Source organism: Cygnus olor, chromosome 14 (genome assembly GCF_009769625.2).
Source record: "Cygnus olor isolate bCygOlo1 chromosome 14, bCygOlo1.pri.v2, whole genome shotgun sequence".
NCBI lineage: Eukaryota > Metazoa > Chordata > Aves > Anseriformes > Anatidae > Cygnus > Cygnus olor.
In genome coordinates this window covers 5,920,735-5,942,089 of record NC_049182.1, presented here as the reverse complement: position 1 = coordinate 5,942,089, position 21,355 = coordinate 5,920,735, and the positions used below count along the sequence as shown (strand labels likewise).

Sequence of the window (21,355 nt, the reverse complement as noted above, 5' to 3'; positions counted from 1 at the left end):
TCACAGCCCCCACCAGCCCTGGGGGGTGGTTTGGGGCTGAGCCCCCTCCCTGCAGCAGGGCCTGTGGCAGGAGGGTGGCCCCGGTGGTGGTGGCGGGCCCAGGGGCATGTTGTGGGCATCCAGCCTGGCAGCAGAAGGGGGTTTGTCACTGGTGACGTCGCAAAACACCATGTCTTTTTTTTTTCCCCTCCCATTTCAAAAACAAACAAGCAACAAAAACAACAAAAAAAAGGAATTTCTTAACTTGTGGTCAACTCAGAAAGGAGAAGCTCCTGCTGAGGGAGAACTGGGGACGGCGCCTGCGAGGAGAGGCGCCTGCTGCTCCAGCGGATCACTCAGCCGCATCCCCACTCCCTGTGGGGATACTGTGGTCCCCGGGGACATGGGCCATGGTCTCCTGCTGCTGCTGACCGCAGCCAGCATCTGGCACGGTAGGTCCACCAGCCGTCCAAAGCCCTCTGGGGTCACTGTATGTCTATGGGGCAGCTTTGGGATGTGGTGAGGGTTTCTTGTGGGTGCTCTGTGCCTCCTTGGGTGGGGTGGGGAGATGGCCCCGGCGGGGCTGGGGAGGGGGTGATGCTGGGTTTGGACTAACGGGCGCTCAGCTCCTGCCTGCAGAGGGTGAAACCAGGATCCTGGCTGCATCTACCACAATTTTACTGTGGAATGTGAAGGCCCTTGCTCCTGGAAGCTGGGCTGCCTCAAGGAGCCTCAGCAAAAGCCGACAGCAGGCAAGGGAACAGGTCTGCTCCATGGCTCATAAGAGACACCAGCTTGGCCTTTAGTGCATACATAGCTGGGGCAGCTCCCATCTAGAGCTGGCTGCTGCACCAGAGAGGGCAGTTGTGGAAAAAAGGGTGTGCTGCTAGTCTGTGAAGCCCTGGAGTCCAGCTGTGTGACAGCTTACTTGTGGCTACCTGCAGCACCGCTGAGGTATGGCGGCGTGATACGGAAAGGTGTAAATAGAGGAGGGAAAGTGTTGGCAGTGGGGAGATGGGAAAGAGAAACTTCCCCCTCTTTGAGGCACGGGGTGGGCTAGGAGGAAGATGAGGCTTAGCAGAAAGTGTCCTGAGGGAATCCCACTCTTAACCCTTTGCCCAAACTGGGCAAGAGATGGAAGTGCGTGGTTGAAGGTGAGAGTCAGGAACATCAGCTAAATCGGCACCTTCCTGTCAATCCCACGCCTGGCTGGAGATGTCTGGGGGTTGCTGTTCTCTGGAGGTGCTGGCACATGTGTAGAGCTGGGTGTTAGACCTTATGATGGAAACAAACAGAACTCAGGCAACCAAGAGGGGAAGGTGAATGTGACTGGGTTTTGAGGTTACAGAGATGGCCAAGAGGTGATAACCCATCAACCTCAAGAAAGTTGCTAAGTCTATTTTGAGGTTTGCAACTGAACAGAAATCAGCCCCTATGCTGAGACCTGTACTACTAGTATTGTGTCTAAGCACCGATAATCTCCCAGATCTTGTGTGGCTCTTTGCTTAATTTTCCTCTTGAGTTTACTCCCCTTATCATGAGACTCTGGTGGGAGAGGAGGGGGGGGTAGCCTTTGAGGAAAGCATTCAGGACAGAACAGACAAGCAGCGTATCCCTCTTGAGCTGCTGTTGTGTTCATATTTTCAGCCCAGCAACTGTGAATCTTTCTTGCTGTTGCACTTTAAGTCATGTCTTCTATGTGTTGTGCAGGCTTTTATTGGGTCTGCTGTACTGGAAATTGGGCTTTGAAAGCTGCAGCATTTTATGATTCTGGTTCAGGGAGTCTGTCCCAAGTTACTTGTTGATTGTTTCTTGCTTCAGACCCTTTCTCTTCCAGTCCCAGCAGCTCCAGATTGACTCTTGAGGAGCAGTTATGTTTAAATATCTTTTAGTGAGGCTTCTTGTCTCACTTGCAGGAGTCTAAACAGCCTGATTTTGGAGGGAAGGATTTTAAGATTTTCTTATCGTGCCCTGGTTTGAGCACAGGGCTCTGAATGTTTACATCTTGTATGACTTTAGCTGACTGGCCAGAAGTGCTGGTGTGGGAGCAGACCAGTCACCCACCAGTCACCTCACTAAAGCATTTGAAGAGCGCATCCTCAGACTGGCTTGTAGAAGCAATTTGTTATTTTTTTAATATCATAGGAACTAGGCATGTATAATGTATGTTTGTGAGATCATACTATCTGTCAGGATGTCTCTAAAGGTTCCTTGAAGCACTGGGCAATGCAGGTCACCAGCTGTGACATCCTCATCAGGCCCTGTCTGCCATGGCAGGGTGTTAGACACCCTTGTCTGAGTACCATGGCTGTTGGCTGTCTGCAGCACAAAGCCTCAACATGCCAAGGCTGTCCAAAACCATAGTCTCAAGCTGGAGCCTGACTGACTTCCTTCTCCTGCCTTGTGGATCACAAGTGCGTCTTTTGAACGTACCCAGGACTGATGTGGTGCAACCACTGTAATCTGGGTTCTTGCTGGAGATATGTCATGGGCTCAAATCCCAGCTGAAGATCAAGCAGAGCAAGGATTTGAAACCTGAGCAGCTCATATGTGTTCTTGGCCAGCTTGACAGATCTTTCTGGAGGTTCTTTTGTTTTCTTGTTGTGGATAAATTTCTGCCTCTGAAGTAGAACCCCAAGGCAGAGATGTGCTGAGCATCCCCCCACCCAGATACTGTAGATGATTCTGGAGGTGTCCTCAGAGACCAAGCTCTTCATCTCCTGCTCCCCTCACTGAGGGGAGAGCAAGGGGAGCTGAGGCCTCACATGGGTCCCCCTCCAGGTCCTCAGACATCCAGGTTCAGGTCCTGTCCTAATGACAGGTCTCTGTGGCAGGGTTCCTGAGCCTCTAGGTCTTATTAGCCTCCACTTCTCCTTCCTCACCATTTCCAAACCCACAGGAGAGTATTGTAATGTTTCCCCTGGGATGGGAGAAGCAAGGATGGAGCCTGCAGCTGTAACTGGCGGTCATGGTTACACAACCTAACTGTGGTAAAACCTTCGGCCAGCAGTTACCGTCAGTGCTGCGGAAGCTGCCGAGGAGCAGCAGAGAGACATCCTCGGGCTTCGTGCGAGATTGCACACTGGTCAGCAGGGAGCAAGCCTCCCCAGCAGCCCTTCTTCCCCTTTCTGGAAAAGGCTCCACAGGTCTGACTCATCCCCCAGTGCACACAAAGGAGTGGATGCTGTGGTGGCCTTCACCTGGCAGTGTCCTGCAGTTAGTGTCTCTGCCCCATCCATCCTTACTCTGCTTGTGCGGTGGCTGTGCCATTGGCAGGAGTTTGGAGTGACGGCCTGAAGGCTGCTGGCTTCTACACTGCACAGCATTATGGAGAGTACCATAAGTATCTCAGGAGTAACTAGAGGCTGATGACAGCAAGGACACTGCATGACAACTCTTGTCCTTCTGCTGTGGTCACACCAAGCACCAGTTACACTGTGGTCTGTCCATGAGCTGGTTGGAATGCAGCTCTGAGTCAGAGCTTGGCTGCCCCATCAAACCACTGCAGCTGTGGATGTGGAGGGACAGCTAAAGCAGGGAGGAGGTGAGGCAAAAGTGTCCAGTGACAGAGTAAAAGCAGCAGAAACATGTCAAGCCTCCTAGAAAACAGATTAGCAAAGAGGGAGGAATGTTGTAGCTCAGATATGTGGAAAATGTGGCTTTGCAAAGGAATCTGGGATATGTTTTTCTCCACTTTGGAAATAAATGAGTTTTTTCCTGTTTCCATAGAAAGAAGTGTCTCACTCACAAAAAGGGGGGGGGGGGGGGGAAGAATGTCAAATATTCCATGTTCCATGTCCTCTGTTTCTTCCCACTGGGCCAGCAAGTTTGATTTGGGCCTTGTTTGGGTTTTCCCTGGGCAACTACATCACTGTCATGTAATGGCAAAGCTCCCCAGGGCCTTGAGGTTGGCCCTTCCCTGCCTGGAGGAAGGTATCAGCCCCTGACTGCTTAAATGATGCTCTTTGAGTGCTGGTGGATGGGTTCTGGTATTAAAGCCCCAAGCACAGCTGGTAGGACAGGACACATGTGCCTTGGATGTTGCCTTCCTTGCCAAGGGAGAGCTGTGAGCTGCATGAGGATGGGTGCATGCTTCTGCCAGTTGTGTTACAGGGAGAGCGTCCTCCTTCCAAGGCAGAACCTGGGAAGAGATGTGCCTTGAACTCTTGCTATGTATGTCCACGAGCAGTCTTCCCTTGCTCTCCTCCTCATGACAGGTTTGGAGGGTGAAGAGCTGTAACACTGGGGCCCTACTCTGCATTCCCCTGAAGGAGATGTAAGAGCAGCTGGACTAATGGTGGCCTTACAGGGCAGTTTGCCCTCTCCCATTTCCTGATCAGTTACGGCCTTTGTGTTCCTTTGGACAACAAATCACGCAACCAAAGAGCTGCAGTGGGTCCAGAGCTGTGTCTGCCACTGAGTATGATGCATCCCAAGACCAGACTCAGCCCTTGTTTCCACTCTTCCCACCCCAGAGGAGCCCTGTCTGCACTGCTCTCCTCTACTGAGGGCAGTAGTCTCATAAACTGGGCAGCTCTCTTTGTGCTTGCTATTATTTGAACCCTGGTGCGTGTTCCTTTAAGATGCTAGGATGGGTTAGCAACTGTGAAGGAAAGCAGAAGTGGGAGAATAGCCCTGGAAGGGGGCCAGAGGGGGGTGCAGAGCCCCCCGAGCACAGATAGCCCTTTGCAATGTGTTTCCTGTCCTCCCCGAAGGCCTGGTGTGGGGGTGGTGGTACGGCTTCTTCCCCAGCCCTGTGGCACTGATTCATTTCTCACTTCCCCCCACCCTAAATATAGGAGGTGACTCAAAGAACTCGCTGACACGGCAAAATGGGGAAAAATATTTCCCTCTGACACTACTGGCTGGAGTGGGAGCCTGGTTCCCCTTTGTTCAGCCAGCGGGGAAGCCATCTTCAAGGCAGAGATAGCATCAGAAATCCCGTGGGGCTGCCATGCCAGTGTCAGCATGGGCTGGTGAGCAACGTGTGCGACTACAGCTGTGGGCCTGCGTGAGCTGTTTGCTTTTCTGTGCCTCGGTTTCCCACCACCAAACATGAATAATAATGCTGACTCACTCCACCATGTTTTGGTGGAAACAGGGAGGAAAACACACTGATTCTATAAATTATAAGTAGGTGTCTTTCAAAATCCACTGCCCAGCAACCAAAAAGCAGGCTTCCCAAAATGCATGCACTGAGCTTCTGCTCTGCTGCTCTCCAGGCCTGTTCCAGCTCATCACAGCACTGACGTAACAAAAACAGCCCCATCTGTGGGGCTTGGCCTAAACTTCAGCAAATGGTGTTCTGGGCTAACCAAATTCATGTAGTAGCTCTAGCTCCGCCACAAAAGGAAAATGGTTGCAAAAATAGGCAAAACCCAACTGGAACAATTTTCAAGCTCGCATTTGGCCTAATCAGCTCCAGATGACTCTTACTTCTCTCCCAGTGCTCTGAGTGTTCAGTTGTTGAGTTTCCTCCCTTCCCTGAGGTTCATTACGTGGTGTATCGGGCCATATTGGACTGGTGTGATGAAGAATGAAGTGAGACAAAATGCCAATATGCATCCCAAACCTAGTTTCTTCCTGTTGCTGAGCTATTCCATACTCAACGCTGTGAACTCCAACAGAGCTTCCTAAAGGGATCATTTATACATCCTCACTTTCTCTTTCCTTTGCAGGCTCAGCATCCCCAGTGATTGACCCTAACCTCTCTGCTTTGGTTGTCAACACGGGTGACCCAGTCACCCTGCGCTGCTCGGGAGAGTCACGAGTTAAATGGAACACCCAAAAGCATACGTCCACCAACCACACCAGCAGCACGCTCAGTATTCTGAAGGCCACATACATGGATACAGGCACCTATAAGTGTGCTTACCTCAACAGCAGCGACAAGGGCGTTGCATCCGTGCATCTGTTCGTGCGAGGTAACGGTGCTTCCTTCCTCCCACATATGCTGGCAGAATGGCCCCCTTTCAGGGAGCACAGCCATCGCACAGGCCCCCTCTATGTCTGTGGCTGTGTGTGTGTGTTTGGGGGAGCAGTGCAGGCTCCTAGCAGGGCAGTGGCTCACCCACAACCATATAAACTCATATGCAGTGGGGCCCATGGCTGGAGCACTGGGGTAGGGTACAGGGCATCTCTATCAAGCACTTCTGTGAATGGCCTGGAGATTTTCCTGCGTATACTTTGTCTTCCCTTCCTGAAAAAGCAACGATGAAATTCTGTTTGGTGTTGTAAATATACAGTGAGACCTGGAAATCAGAGAACTGTATTGCTAGTACCTTTGGTAAGGGAAAGAGTCACATGAACCCTGTCATTACAATGTAAGTTGAAACCCAAGTGATTCTCTACCCCAGAATTTATGTTCTGCTAGCTCCACAATTTGAGTTCACCTCTTCCTTTGTACAGGGATACTGTCCTGTACAGGGAAGCTGAAGGTCTAACAAAACTAACATCGCGACAAAAAGTTTAATTAGGGATGAGCATACTTCTCAGTCTCTCATCTATGCACATTTGTGAGTTTCTTGCTCTTCTCTCCTCAAATGCCTTAGCTGGAATTGGGCTCGTCATGTGAGTTTTTGGAGGCTGAGTCAGGCAGGCGTTGAGCAGGGTTGCCCCAACGTTGAACTCCCACTGAGCAGCAAAGCTGGAAGCTCAGCTTTGCTGGAATGTGTCTCTCAGCTTCAAAGCATATTTTTCTGATTCCATTCTCTAGCTTACCTTGTCTCCTCCACAGATCCTGGTAATGTGTGGTACACCCCAATTTTCCGGATCTCTGTGACCAAAGGTGGCAATGCTGAGTTCCCCTGCCTCGTCACGGCCCCTGAGTACGGATCCAGAGTGACGCTGATAATGGATGATGCCTCTCCTCTCTCACCCGGAACCAACTATTCTTTCAGTACTGAGAAGGGAATAACACTATACAATGTGCAACGCCATCAGAAGGGCTATTACCGATGCCAAACAGTGATAGACGGAAAAATAAAGAAGTCATCAAGAATAAGACTGATTGTGGAAGAAGGTAAAGGACTGGATTTGCTGCTGTCCTCAGGGGGACAGCAATAGCTAAGTTGGTCGCAGTAGATAGTTAAGAAAAAGTTCCTAGCCAGTGGTAGAAAAGACTTTCTGAACCTGCAATCCTTAAAAGGTATTTAATGGAGGTAAAATTCCATCAGCTTTTGGCAAATTGTCTCCTTTAGGTGGGTCTCCGTGAGATCAGCAGTATTCAGATTATTGTATTATCACAGAACAAAGTCCATGCATCTCTCTGACGTCCTCAGGCCTTGATGCTCAGGATGTAACCACGGCACAAGGATCTCCTTCCCTTCCAACCCACAGTGCAAGCTGCTGTGCTCTCCCCAGCCTGTACTGCTTCCCATAGACGTGCACAAAGGGCAGGAGGAGGGCATGGGTCAAGAAATTGAAGAGGATGGAAAGGAGATGGTAGCCAAGCCCTGGGGAATCTCCAAAGCACATGGTGTCACTGGGCTAGCTGATGTTGAGTCTTTCCCTGCTTGTCTTTTTGTAGCACTGGAGAAGCCTGTATCAGTGACGATGGACCCAAGAGACCATGTGCGAATTGTGGGTGAACCTTTTGAAGTCACTTGCAGAGTAATTTCTCCGTCCCACAAGTATGACATCAAATGGGTGACAGCAGCAAAGAACGTAAGTTAAAGTGTGTGACTTCATGGGGTTATAGGACTTTTCTGGAAAAGAGGAGCCATAGGGTGGTAAGAACAGCCCAGACCCAAGCCACCTGCAGCACAGCCTTGAACTGCCCAGCCAAAGCAGCTATTCAAACAAGCTGTAGAAATCTGAACATCCTTTCCCTTGGGTGATGTAGGGTTACAAAACACTTGCCTATTGTTGGGATCTTACTGCAAGAGAGAAGGCAGGTATGTTGTTCCACATGAGTTCCTTGAGCAGAAGCCGCAGTACCTACTAAGGCAACATTTTCCCACTCAGCCCCACCAGGGCTTATAAAGAAGCAAACGTGCAAAACAAATGACTTCCAAGAGAAAAGATAGGGTGAAGAAAGGGAACACACTCCAAAATCTCTGGTTGTCTGTTGTGCTGACTTTGAATAGCTAGAGGATAAGATTTGCTAGATGTCCTTCTGTGTGATGCCTTTATTAAGGAGTTGAAATCAACATATATGATATATGTTTGGATCACACACTGTAAGGGCAACTTGGAGTCAGAAGGCTCACAACAGGTGTGACCCTAATTGCTGTAGGATATCTGCCCTGAATACTATCTTACTGAATACGCCTCTTGGTCTCCACGCAGATGGCTTTCAGTGACAAGAGCTCTATAACAAAGCTCAGTAGCCCAGAACGGAGGGTGGCGGGTATGTTTGTTATAAATATAATTCAGTAACAACCTCTGTGCTTCCAAGTGACTGGTATTTCCTCTCTGCCTGACAGATCAGGAGTACGAAAATCCCTACTTTTGTAGATGAGAACTACTTCATCAATGCCGTCCTGTCCATTCCAGCGGTGACCTTGGAAGACAGTGGGAAATACACTTGCATAGCTAACAACTCAGCAGGATTCAAGAATGCCTCGACAATGCTTCGCGTAGTAGGTGGGTACTTCCCCCACAAACTAGGAAGGTGTGGACTGAACCATGTCTAGCTTTGAGCATTTGCTGCTTCTCCCTCCAGCTTGTTCCTAATTGTGTTGCCAGAAACACCATTCTCACTTGTGCATGAAGGCCAATGTGAGAACTGTGCAGATGGTAGGAAAGGTGTTCCCTTCTTGTCCTGAGGAGCAGGGGGACATTTTTTGGAGTTGATGAACAATCAGAAAGCTCTTATCAATTTCTGTGTGTCTATAAACAAATTTAAAAGAAAAAACTTTTCCCATGCAAGTTCTGTAAGATTCTCCAGCTCTCCTCAGGTAGAGTGTGATATGAGCCATCATGACAAAGGAACAACTTCCTAAAAGTACTTCTTTGAAAACATGAGACATGCAATCTGTGTAATGCCTCCTTCCCTCCTGCAGTCTCCCAGCTGAGGCTGCTCTTTCCAGCAATGGTCTATTTATGAAGCTGGTGTAAGCTTGTTTCAAGTCTCTGTGGATATGCCTGCTGATGGTCATGCTCTCATCCATCCTGCAGAGAGAGGTTATATACTCCTGACCCCAGTGCAAGCCACCAGCCAAGAAATTGCTCTGGGAGAAGATTTGAAACTCCAGGTCCAGATTGAGGCTTATCCAAAACTTGTCAGCTGGCACTGGGAGCACAAAAGCCCCTTCAAGAACTCAGAGAGTACCAAATTTGTGGACGAAATGATCTCTGGAAACAACTGGTATGTGCTCTCTCTCTCTTCTACGCTGGCTACAGCATGTTTCCAACAGTGCTTTCCGTGTGAGACAGGCAGACCCCTTGCTACTGGCTAAGAGAAGACTGGTTTTAAAGAGGGGAACTGTTTTGCCTTTCTGTGTTCTGTTTCCAGCATTGTTAGCAAATCACAGTGAGAAGGTCTGATCAGGTCAAGGAGGACACCACCTCTGTCTAACTTAACAGCTTTCTCTTTAGAAAACTTTGTGGAAGTCACTGTTGCATTTGTGGTCTTGTTGAAGTTCGCACTCTCCCCACAAGAAGAAATTGCAGGGGTGGGTACGCAGAACAAAAAACGGAGTTCCCTTGCTGCTCGTCAGACCTGTCCCATGCGCTGTGCTCCAGAGGGTGTATATAACAAGAAGTACTATATGCCCCATGTCAAGAGAAGCCAGATACATCATTATGAGGATATGACCTAATGGGGGGACATAGCTGTGCTCTTCCAAAGCCTCCAGCCAACTGAGACCAGAAGAAGAATGAAGGAAAGAGAATTATCCCATTTACTGGGGAGTTTTGGCAATTTCCCTTTCATTTTTTTAGAAACCTAAAATAATCCTCTAGAGGAACTGTCACTCTGCAAGCATAATGGCTTTAGGGCGAACGCTTACTTGCACTGGGGTCTGAGAGATGTGCTAGGGAGAGAGGAGGAGGCACTTGGGACCATAACTTGATGGGCTAAGCAAGTGAATAACTCCTCGTCTCAAAGACAGGAGGACCAGTGTCTTCTGGCCTTTCCAAAGCAAAGATGTAGATGTTAAACTCTCCTTTCTGAGCATTCACCCACCCACAGACTTTAAGAATACTGCACATTGTGGCAAAAGGCCTTTCCTCCAAGGAAGAGCTTTTCAGCAGTGCTGTAGGATCAGACACTGTCTGCTTCCCATGGAGAAGCAAGAAAGCAGCAGATTCCCCTCATGGGCTGGGGAAGTGTTGGGAAGCGTTCACCCACTCCAAGGCACAGCAAACAGCTGCAACTCACTGAGCAAAAACTGTCTGAGTGCCTGAGTTTCCTCAGCACCGCTTTCTTCATGGTGTTTGTTCTCTCTGTGGGAGCAGGTATAACAACACGCTCTTCCTGAACCGCCTGCAGGAAGGAGAGAGAGGTCTCTATACATTTTATGCTGTCAACAATGAGACCAAAGCATCAGTTAACTTCAGTATCTCTGTGAAATGTAAGTATTTGGCATTGCCCCTTCCCAAACCCTGCTCGCCTTGAGCAGGGGTCGGGTTCCTGGGCACCTCCAGCCCAGTGCCCACAGGAGAGAATTTCTGCATCTGGGACCCAGCCCAAACCTGGGCAGAGCACAGGGGTTCCTCATGTTTTCTGGTTCCACAGACAGAAGGTAACTCAGAGCACAGGGAATGCACTCTTCCTCTGGTCGTAGCACTTGCTGTTTCTCTGCCTTCCCCCACAGCTCCTCCAAGGGTCTGCTATGTCTGGGTGCCAGCCAATGACTCCGGGAACCTTCACTGCATAGCCGTTGGCTATCCTGCCCCACGCATCGAGTGGTACCAGTGCCCCACTTACTCTGACAGGTAAGAAATACTCAAGATATTGGGCTCCACAAGACACTGAGGTGTGCACTTGCCCTTGCAATGCTGGCATTTGCTGAGCAGCACCACAGGGGCTTGTTTGCAAGCAGTTTGGCCTGTTCAGTAACAGTAACGTTACTTGATGTTCAGGGAGAGGTCTTCAACTGGGATGAGAGTAGCATGCCTCACAGAGCTGCAGCCCTAATGCCCAGTGTCTCTTCCCTAGCCTGATACAGGCACCAAGTCACCCCAAGCCACTGCACTGCGGAGAAACACTCCTTTTCTCCTGCTTGGTGTCTCTGCAGATACAATGAGGACTATAAGCTGCTTCTGAACGACTCCAGTCCCCAGGTGGTGAACATGCTGTCCTTCCAGGAGGTGGAGGTGGAGAGCGTCCTCCCATTCCAGGACCTGGGTGCCAATTTCACCTTCTGCTGTGTGGCTGTTAACAGAGAGGGGAACACCTCTGACGTGCTTCACTCAGTCGTCAGTAAGATACCAACTTGCAGCATAGTGGAGTGGGGGACAATTTGGCTTTTGGGGACCTGTCTATACATAAATCTTTACTGTCTTGTTAGAGAGGTGGAATAGATTCCACAGGCCCCCTGTCCTCATAGGAGGTGGGAGGCTTTGGCATTTGCTACTCCTACACGCCACATGAGAATTGCTGGCTGGGCAGAGCCTGTGCCAAAGGCTGAGCTGTGCCATGAGAGCTTTCTAACTGCAGCAGCACAGCCGGCTGTTGCTCAGCCCACTGGAGTATAGGAGTTGCATCTTTTGTTGGGTCTGTTGGGTCTCTGCAGAGGTTTTGGTCCAGAGGCAGCCAGACCAGCACCTGTTCTGCTCCTGGTGTTGTTTGTGTGGAAGGTGAGATGCAGCAGGGGGGACTGGTGCACCCTTGGGTTTTGTATCAAGAACTTCCCTTGGTTTCCAGCAGTTCTTTTGGGTGTCTCTGAGGCCAGTGCTGCGTTGCATTGCCTGTATGGGAAGCCTAAGTGAATGGCTGGGTAAAATGCTCTCAGAGATGGGTCATCAGGGAGTGAAACAGGAGTGTTTATTTATCTCCATTTTTATTTTTTTTTTAATCCTCCAGGAAATGTCATGGCCCCTCCAAACAAGCTCTTCAGTCCCATTCTCTCCACCTGCGTCAGCACATCGGTCCTGCTGCTCCTGCTACTCCTCTTCCTCCTCTACAAGTACAACCAGGTCAGACCCCCTTTCGCACAGCGAGGGCTGCGTGGCCAGCCCAGCATGAGCCCACGCTGCCTCCGCTGGCAGCCACGGGCTGGAAGTATTCAGCTCGGTGGTACCAGGCAAGATGAGCCAGGCTACCTGCCTCATCCCCACTGCCTCTCTCCCTGCCAGGAGTTTCCTGCTGCAGGGCAAGGCACCATGCACCATGGGCCTCTCCCACCCTGGTCCCCCAGTCTCATAGCTCAGAAATCAGTGCAGACACTGCCTGGTGCCAGACAAAGGTGCTCCCTCTGTGCTGTCAGTTGCAACTGGTTTTGCTCTAGTCACCATGAATATACAGATTTAATTATCTAGAAAAAAAAAAGTGTTTTGCAACTTGCATCTAAGTTTTTCTTCTCCCTGCTTTATAAAAAGCTGTCTTTACGGGGATACAGGCTGATGTTAGAAGGCGTTTGTCTCCAGGAAGACTTGGTCACTATTTTTATACAAGAACTTATCCCGTTTTCTCTGCAAGACTCATCTTTAGCATTGGTTTCCTTCTCTGTTGTCTCTATAAATTCCACCAATCAATAGCCACTTCTACTTCATCAGTGGGTGAAAATCTCCTCTTTTTCGGTTCTCTGGCACTCTCCCTTCGACAGCTCATAAAGGCTCCAAATTTTGCAGCAGAGTTCTGGTGCTGGTTGTCAAAAGACCCAGCAGAGCCCACTACCAAACAAGCACCTGCAGTTTCACAGGCCAGTAGTCTGTAAAGAAAGAGGGACAGATGGATGTGTAAGCACAGCTCTGAAGAAACAGCTTTTAGGAAGGCCTTGCAAGCCCAAGAAAATCAGAATATGTATATAAATCTTGTATTTCATATGGGCTTCTCAAGCCAGAACTGACTATTGCAATGCTAGGGGTATTACAGAGCCGAAAGCAATAATGCTCATCCTCCAGGAGCAGGCAATAGTGCATATGCCTAGTGCATGTGGTGTTTTTTATGAGGGACCTCCGTGAGAAGCTGTGCTGCTTGCAGCCTCCCGTCAGAAACTATGCTTCTTGCAGCCTCCCATGTTCAGCTCTTAGGCAAAGAAGCAAGCGTGGGAGAGGAAACAGAACCAGATGCTTTGCATCAAAACTGCAGGCAATCTGTTTGCCTCAGATTTTGTCTCTCATGCCTGTGCAAACCCAGCTTTGAGCATCTACCCATGGTTGCATCCTCCTCTGCAGCTATCCAGGGGAAGTGGTGAGGAGAAGCATGTCCGCACACACCTCCCAGTAGCTGGGACATAACATGATTCATCACAGCCATGGTCACTCCACCCACACTTCCCTGTGCCTGAGACCACCGTTGCCCCTCTGGGCTACAGGCGTGCCTCCTTGTGCGAGCAAAGGCCAAGCACAGTGCTCCCGTGCCAAGCTCTTTCACTGCCTTCCTCTGTATTTGTGCCTCCAGCCCCAGTCCCCGGCCCTCGCAGCTTGAATGACAACACCCAGCACAAGCTGGCAGCTGCTTCTGCCCACAGGCTCTGGTGTTGCTTCTCTCTGTCCTCGCCTGGTTACTTCTGCCATGAGATTCATGGAAAAGAGAAGAAATTCTTACTTCTATTTCTCCATTTTTTCCCCTGCAAGGGAAGCAGGGCTGGGCCAGCCCCGCCGTTCTGCAGCGTTCAGCAGCCCGGGGTGCTGAGGAAGGAGACGCAGCGGGGACATCTCCCCCTGGCACATCTGGGCGCTGCGCAGCCACCAGTCTGGGGCACGCTGGCTTTCCCAGCTCTGCTGTCCCAAGCAAGGGCAACAGGCTGCTTTAAATGAAAAATACAAGAGGGCCTCCCTCAGACATGGGTGAGGACTGGGGGGGGACTTTGTAACAGCCAAGGGACTAGGATGTTTAGACTGAACATTGCCCATTCAGCCCAGATTCAAAGCAAGAAATATCTGATGGAGTTAACCCTAAAGCTTCCCTCTGTGCCTGGGGTGAGAGCTACAGCTCCTGCAGGGACTGGGGAATGCTCAGGACTCGAGTAACACTGAATAACTGGAATCTCTTTCTTACAGAAACCTAAATACCAGGTGCGGTGGAAGATCATTGAGGCCTGTGAAGGGAATAACTACATCTTTATTGATCCCACTCAGCTGCCATACAATGAGAAATGGGAGTTTCCCAGGAATAACCTCCAGTTTGGTAAGAAACCTTCCCTGCTGGCCCCCATGAAGAGCCCCATAGAGCTTAAATACTCCAAAGGACAAAGCTGAAGCAATCAAGCAGCATCCAAAGCTGCAGCCAGACATTACAGCAATATCTTCAACCCGGCCTTGCTGCTCTCTTCTACACAAAGTGGCAAATGCTAGGGTACAACCTACCTTCAGCCCTCTATAGCTCTGAGAAATGTCAAGAGGATCATGTCCCTCCTCGTACATTTGGGGTCATTCCTTAATGTGTACAGTTTGTGAGTCCTTGTTTGCACTTGGCCTCTTTCATACTGTCCCTGCTCGCAGAAGAGTTCCCCTTAGACGTTCACCACCTTCTGACTAAGGATTACTCATCCTGTCTGGGCCCTGCAGGAACCCCCACCTGTCAGACCTCCTCCTCAAAGCTGTGTGCAGGACAAGTGCTCAATTTCTTTTTAGAAAGCATCTTATAAGCACATTCTTTCCCTCTGCAGGGAAAACTCTCGGAGCCGGAGCCTTTGGAAAAGTGGTAGAAGCCACCGCTTTTGGGCTGGGCAAAGAAGATTCGGTCCTCAAAGTGGCTGTGAAGATGCTAAAGTGTAAGTCTGGGCCAACCTGCAAAGGCTGAAATCCCCCAGGTTTTATTGGGCAGGATGTAGCGTGTGTTCACGTGTTGGTGCTCCCAGACTGCAAAACCTGGGTTTCTAGATGTTTCTGTCCTAAGTACTGGGTGTTGGAGTCTCACTGCTGCCATTACTTGTGGACATGTGGCCAGAGGTGCAAGCAGAGGACACAAATTCCTCTCTGCATGTCTCCTTTTGTTCCATCTCTCTGTTGATGCCTTTTTCTGTTATCCCCATCATCTCTTCCTTGTCCCTCGCACCTTCACACAGCCCTTCTCCTTGTCTTGCAGCATCAGCGGACACAGATGAGCAGGAGGCGCTCATGTCTGAGCTGAAGATCATGAGTCACTTGGGGCACCACGAGAACATCGTTAACCTGCTGGGAGCGTGTACCTATGGAGGTAGGATCCCACACACCTGCACCCCAACAAAACCCTCTCATGGCCTGCTCCTCCGAGGCTGTTACCAGACATAGCTGGTGATCCTGGTGGTGGTTTCTGATCCTATAACTTTGCAAGGGTCTGTGGGCTGGCCGTTTCCAGACATGCTTATGTGCTGTATGGGTTCTGCTGCCCCTTCTGCTTCTTCCAGGCCCCAGCCACCTCCAGGGATCAGTTACCAAGGGAAACCAGTCCTCAGGACAGTCACTTCTTAACAAACCCCTTCTGCCTCTCTCCCAGGCCCAATTCTTGTCATCACTGAGTACTGTCGCTACGGAGACCTGCTGAATTTTCTGCGGAGGAAAGCTGAATCCATAATTATCCAGGACTCATCCCTGGACACCTCTTTGGACAGCACTGCTGATTACAAAAACATTGACCTGGAGAAGAAATACATCCGCAGGTAAGAGCAGAGCTTTGGTGGCCTCAGGGCTGAGCAAGACGGGGCCTGGGTGTCTGCTGGGAGAGGTGTGCAGGGGGTTGTGCTGGGGAGAGGTTAAGGCCAAAGATCTGGGAACTTGCAGAAGACCAGGATGCCAAAGCCACTGGGGATGCATGCAGTTGGTTCCCGTTCCAAGTTTTTCAGCAATTATTGAATACCCCAGAATAGATCCAGGTTTCATTTCAGTCTGCTGTCCCACAGTCTGGAAACAGAACTTTTGGCCTTCCTGCACTGCTGGACACCTGAATTTTATAGGGCACAAGGCTGAGGACCCCTCAGCAGTCTGTGGCAGTCCCTTTGCGAAAGGGGATCAGTACTTGGAGCCCCACACCACAGGGCACCTAGGTCCCCTTTCTGAATCAGTCTCAGCGCTGACTTTCCCTCTGCCCTGAAGCCTCTCGCTAAGCCACTTCCTGCAGGCAGGGATGTGGTTTCCGCACCCAGTGGATGTGGAGAAGGGCAGAAGGTACTGCTGGAAGGCTGCTAACAGCCTGCCTCCGTCTCTGTTGCTCTCTGACTCAGTGACAGTGGCTTTGCGAGCCAGGGTTTGGAAACCTATGTTGAAATGAGGCCTGTATCATCATCATCTTCAGCATCATCAGATTCTGCGCAAGCCAGGGGTGAGTTAAAGGCCCATTTCTATATTTGCATGATTTCTTCAGTCTGGCCATTTGGTCTGGCTTAGCTCTTAGGAAACTGGGATACAGCATAGCTTGTGTTATTTACCATGTTTTTAGCAACTCTAAAGCTGCTGTTTGAATTTCAGGGAAAAGCTCAGAGGAAGAAGTTGAAACCAGAGAGGACCTCCGGCCCCTCAATCTCTCCGACCTGCTCCAGTTCTCCAGCCAGGTGGCCCAGGGCATGGCGTTCCTCGCATCAAAGAACGTGAGTACCAAAAGGACAGCTGCACCCAGCACCCCCCAGGGAAACACCAGTGCAGCCAGCAGGGGCCTGCCATCCTGCACAGGGCTCACGAGGTTTTTAGATAGGGTGGCCAAACCCAAGCAAGCTGCTGCTGAAAACGGGCCTTTCTCCTCCATCTGCTGGGTCCAGACACGCTGGGCTGTGGTGACTGGTGTTTCCTTCGGAGCCTGTGCTTCCCATGGGATTTGGACAGGGCAGCTTTACAGGGGGAAGCCAGGGCTGTGCTAGTTGGTCCCAATATTCCCCCCCAGCTTTTGCATGAGGTCAGGAATCTCGATGCAGAGCTTTCTTGCACTGACAGCCTCCCACTGCCCCAGGGACAGGGAACTGAAAGTGGCCGTTGAGCTATCTGCCAGAGCTGGCTCGTTTAGAGTATCAGAGAGCAACTGTATGATGGTTTCACAGGGGGATGCCCTGTGAACAGCCTCTGATTCTGAGTCTGCCCCCACAGGGAAGATGAAGGCCCATGACTTACAGGGCATGAAAGGCCAAAATGTTTTAGCACTGCAAGAGGAGTGGTTGAAAGGAGAGCCCCTACTCCTTGTCCAGGACGCAGGGCCTCTTCCACGTGCTTTACAAGCAGTACATGTTCCCCTTGCTTCTGTAAGAGCTGTTACGGTGGCAGCCCCAGGCTGTAGGGAAATGAGGTGGTACTGCTGAGGGGCAGGGGCTGGGTCTCAGCTGTGCTCTCTTCTCCCCAGTGCATCCACCGTGACTTGGCAGCCAGGAACGTGCTCGTATCAGATGGACGAGTAGCCAAGATTTGTGACTTTGGCCTGGCCCGCGACATCATGAATGACTCAAACTACGTTGTCAAAGGCAATGTAAGTAATTGAAATGGGGACAGGAGAAGGTACAAGGGTGGCTGCAACTGGAGCACGAAGGACAGGCTATAGCACAAGCTGCCAGCTTGGCCTGGTCTGCAGTACTCTGCTTTTCCAGGCCCGGCTGCCCGTGAAGTGGATGGCCCCAGAGAGCATCTTTGACTGCATTTACACAGTGCAGAGTGATGTGTGGTCTTACGGCATCCTTCTCTGGGAGATCTTCTCACTTGGTAAGGAAGAGGGAAGCTTGCAAGCCTCTCTTGTTTTCCACAGCTTACACCTAACTTAATGTCTCTGCAGAAAAGTTTTCCAGAAAGAAGGAAGGTTGGCAAAAATCTAGGATAATCAGGGCTATAAAACACTGCGTTCATTTTCCAGGGGGATGATTTGCTCTAACTCAGAACTCCCTGAGAAGGAGTAGCACTGGCTCAGTCAATTCTGCAGGCTACATCTTACCACCCCCCATGGCTAGGGTGTTGCAGCCTGAGCTGAGCGCCACCTTGGCTTCTGTCACAGGTAAAAGTCCATATCCTGGCATGGTGGTGAACAGCAAGTTCTACAGCATGGTGAAGCAGGGATACCAGATGGCAAGGCCCGACTTCGCTCCCTTGGAAATGTGAGTGGATGCATGCATCATCTGAAAGGGTGAAAGGGTGGCTGGAGCTGCTTTATGGGGAGCGGGTGATGAGACAGCACAGGAACCTTGGTCACAAAGCGGCAGGCTGCTCCCAGGCAAGCCCTGGGTTCGACGTGTCTGTCCTTGGGGTTCAGGGTTTCTCCCTGCTCCTGTAGAACAAGACCTGGGGCAGTCAGTTATGATGCTTGGCCCGATATTTCCCATTTCTGGACAGGAAGGTGGCAGAGTTCATGTAATCTCTACCTTTCTGAATGTGGCAGCTTTTTTCTATTTTCAGTCAGTTGCTTTTGACTCTAGGACTGTGAGAAGACAAGCCTGAGTAGTTTACAGGAAGAGAAGTAAGTTTATGCTAAAGGAAAAATACTGAGGCATAAAGCCTCTTGCAGATAGATGAGGAGACTGGAAAAGTTTGCTCTGTCTGCTCCAGTGCTCTCCTTTCCCTGGAGCGCTGCCCATGCACCAACCACGGGTTTTACAGACAGGAAAACAGAACAAAGATAAGGGGCTGCTCAGTACTGTGTGCCTGAAATACAAAGCAAATCACCCTGCTATGCTGCAGTGAGTAGCCTGGGGGCGCGGACTCTTCAGCAGCATTGCAACAGTTCTGTTCCTCTTTGGCTGCGCAGGTACACCATCATGCAAGCATGCTGGAGCCTGGAGCCCACACAAAGACCTACCTTTGACCAAATCTGCTGCTTTATTCAGAAAGAACTGGAACTGCATAAGGAACAGGTGAGAACCTTTGGGGAAGGACTTTCTCCCTACAGCAACATAGCTTCTGCACGAATTTTTGTGGTGACGTCCCCTACCTTTAACTGATGGGAGTAGCTTAGAAACAGTGAAAAGAGAGGCATCCAGATTTCCCCAGGGACTGAAACACTTTTTTCTTTTTTGCTTTCAAGGACCAAACCAACCTCCCATCCACTGCTGAGGAAGACAGTGGCTGCGACACCTCCGGCTGCTGCGAGGAGTCCTGTGAACAAGAGCAGAGCGGCCAGCCTCTCCTTAAGAGTAACAACTATCAGTTCTGTTAGCTGGTACCACTGCCCAGGGTGGGTCCCTGCTCTCCCCATTCTGCAGAGTGCATGATTCCGCACAGGTGCCTTCTGCTTTGGCTCTCCTCTCTGTGCTTTCTGAAGTATGAGTGTTACTGACTCCCTCGCTGAAAGAACAGTGCTGGGACGATTCAAAACTAAGACTTACCGTGGGGTCTCGAAAGTCCTATCTGAAGCATAGCATAGAGATGAAGCATGCTTACCCTAATAACTCTACAAGGTACAGAGGTCCCTGTCACCTGCCCCACCACCACCCCTGAAGGGGATTAGGGGGTGGTTTTGTTTTTTAAGTACTAGTTGCAGCCTACAAAGACATTTCCAAAAGCCGCTCACGTGACTGCACCTTGTGTCTTATGAGGACATCTTGAAGTAAATCCTGAGGTGGGAACTGCCTCACACCAGAGGCAGCCCTCTTTCAGAGTGGTCCTGCTCTCTTCCCTTTGTCTGACCCTGGATGTTGCAGAGCAAGCATTTAGATACAGGTAAAGCCCCTACTAAGCATTAAATATGTATTAACCTCTTGCTTTCCTCATACAATCTACCTCTCTGCAGCTGATGCTTCTGCAGAGATTATTTGGGTGAAGTGCAACAAGGAGACAAGCCCAGGGCTCTGTGAACTTTACCTGCCCCAGTAACAGGAGAGAGGGGCAGCTGTTTCTCAGGCAAAATACAGGAGCAACAGGTGCTCTTCCACAGGAGCACTGAACACAATCCCAATCCAGGAAAGAATGGCAGCTTAAACAGATCTGGAAATGATCATCATATCCTACAAAACCTTTGAATTATTAAACATGTAGCAATTCACTGCCTTTGTCATGATTACAGATATGCTCTGATATATATTTTCTTGAGTGTATTTTAATAGTACAGCTGAGGTAATTTTTTTTTCATAAGCTAGGGCCTAATGCCCTTAAACTTGTTTCTCATCTCACCCTTGTTTGGGGTTACTAATGCCACAGCCACCTGGTCCTGTGTAGCTATCAGAAGTAGCTAATGAACCTTCTTAGCTTCACCTGACTCAGTGGGTAAAGGATCCGCATTACAAATACAAGCACTGACATGGCTTAGGAAAATGACAGCAAGACAGAACTACTGTATAGTACGTGGCCCTCATCAGATCATGAGCAATCATGTTGTGGGCCACTTCTGATTATATTAAACCTGTTTTCATGCTAACACCAAGTGATTCATTCCTCTTTACTAAATAAAATATTAATGTATTTCTACCTGTCAGCATTATAAAGAATAAAATATGTTTAACAGAATGAGTCTTCCCAGGGCTTTAAGGACTGTTCTCAGAGGTAAATGGATCAGAGCAAGTGTGACACATTGGCCCATCCGCTCATACCCTACAGCTCTGCGCCAATTCATCACACTTCTCATTACCAGTTCTCAAAACCACTTAATCTTATGTAATGCCAAAAACAAAAGCATTAAAAGCAAGGTTTTAAAGCACTTTGCTCTGAATGGCCTTCCTGTAATTCAGAAGAATGAAGTAGTCACATACAACGGGGGAGTAATTTCAATCATGATGATGGGACAACTGACAATGGTCACCGTAGTTGAGACATGGGAAAGGCAGGCCAATGCCGGGGCGGGGCAGAGGCAGAAGTCTAGCAGAGACTCAGCCTTACTGCAGCAGAACCGCCTGTAGCAATGGCTCAGAGGCAGCAGAAGCTCCAGCTCAAGCTATCGAACACATCCTGAAGAGAAGTTACTGTCACCTGCTGCAGAATCTCTCCTCCAAAAGTCACCAGGAGCTGCCCTGTGCAGGAAGTGCAGAATGAGAGCAGGCAGATTTGGGGAGCTGACCGTCTCATGCTCACAGGTTTGCCAGTGCTCCCCTACCCTTACTAATTCAGTCTGAACTCTGCTGAGCCTGGAGATGGAAAAATGAATTTAGATCACTTTTCAAACAAACTCTATTCTGAGATCCATTCCAAGCTACCTAGACCAAAAGAAACCTTGACAGTACTGAGAAGCCCCTTAAAAAATAAATATACACAGAAAACCCCAGGAGTTATACAAGGAACATTCGAGCGTCAAATCACATTTGGAGTCAAGAGGGGGGTATGACACCTATGATTGTGATTTAAGTGCTAGAAGTGATCATTCTAACTGCAGAGACTACTTTCTTGCCACTTAAATATAGTGAAGTATAGTTCTTACAACAGGATCATTTTGTTCTGAAAGGCTTGCATTTGA

The 21,355-nt window shown here is 49.8% G+C and overlaps 1 protein-coding gene across 1 annotated transcript; it reads left to right on the top strand.

Moving 5' to 3' along the window:
- Positions 1–215: 215 nt before the first annotated feature.
- Positions 216–20,602, top strand: CSF1R (colony stimulating factor 1 receptor). The gene is made up of 21 exons (XM_040573004.1): positions 216–431; positions 5,658–5,903; positions 6,716–7,000; positions 7,508–7,644; positions 8,406–8,565; positions 9,100–9,289; positions 10,381–10,496; positions 10,740–10,860; positions 11,163–11,347; positions 11,951–12,063; positions 14,092–14,218; positions 14,700–14,804; positions 15,119–15,229; positions 15,509–15,671; positions 16,233–16,330; positions 16,477–16,595; positions 17,336–17,458; positions 17,577–17,688; positions 17,975–18,074; positions 18,722–18,827; positions 18,998–20,602. The coding sequence occupies exons 1-21, from the start codon at positions 383–385 to the stop codon at positions 19,127–19,129; spliced, it is 2,898 nt and encodes a 965-aa protein (XP_040428938.1). The 5' UTR covers positions 216–382; the 3' UTR covers positions 19,130–20,602.
- Positions 20,603–21,355: the final 753 nt, after the last annotated feature.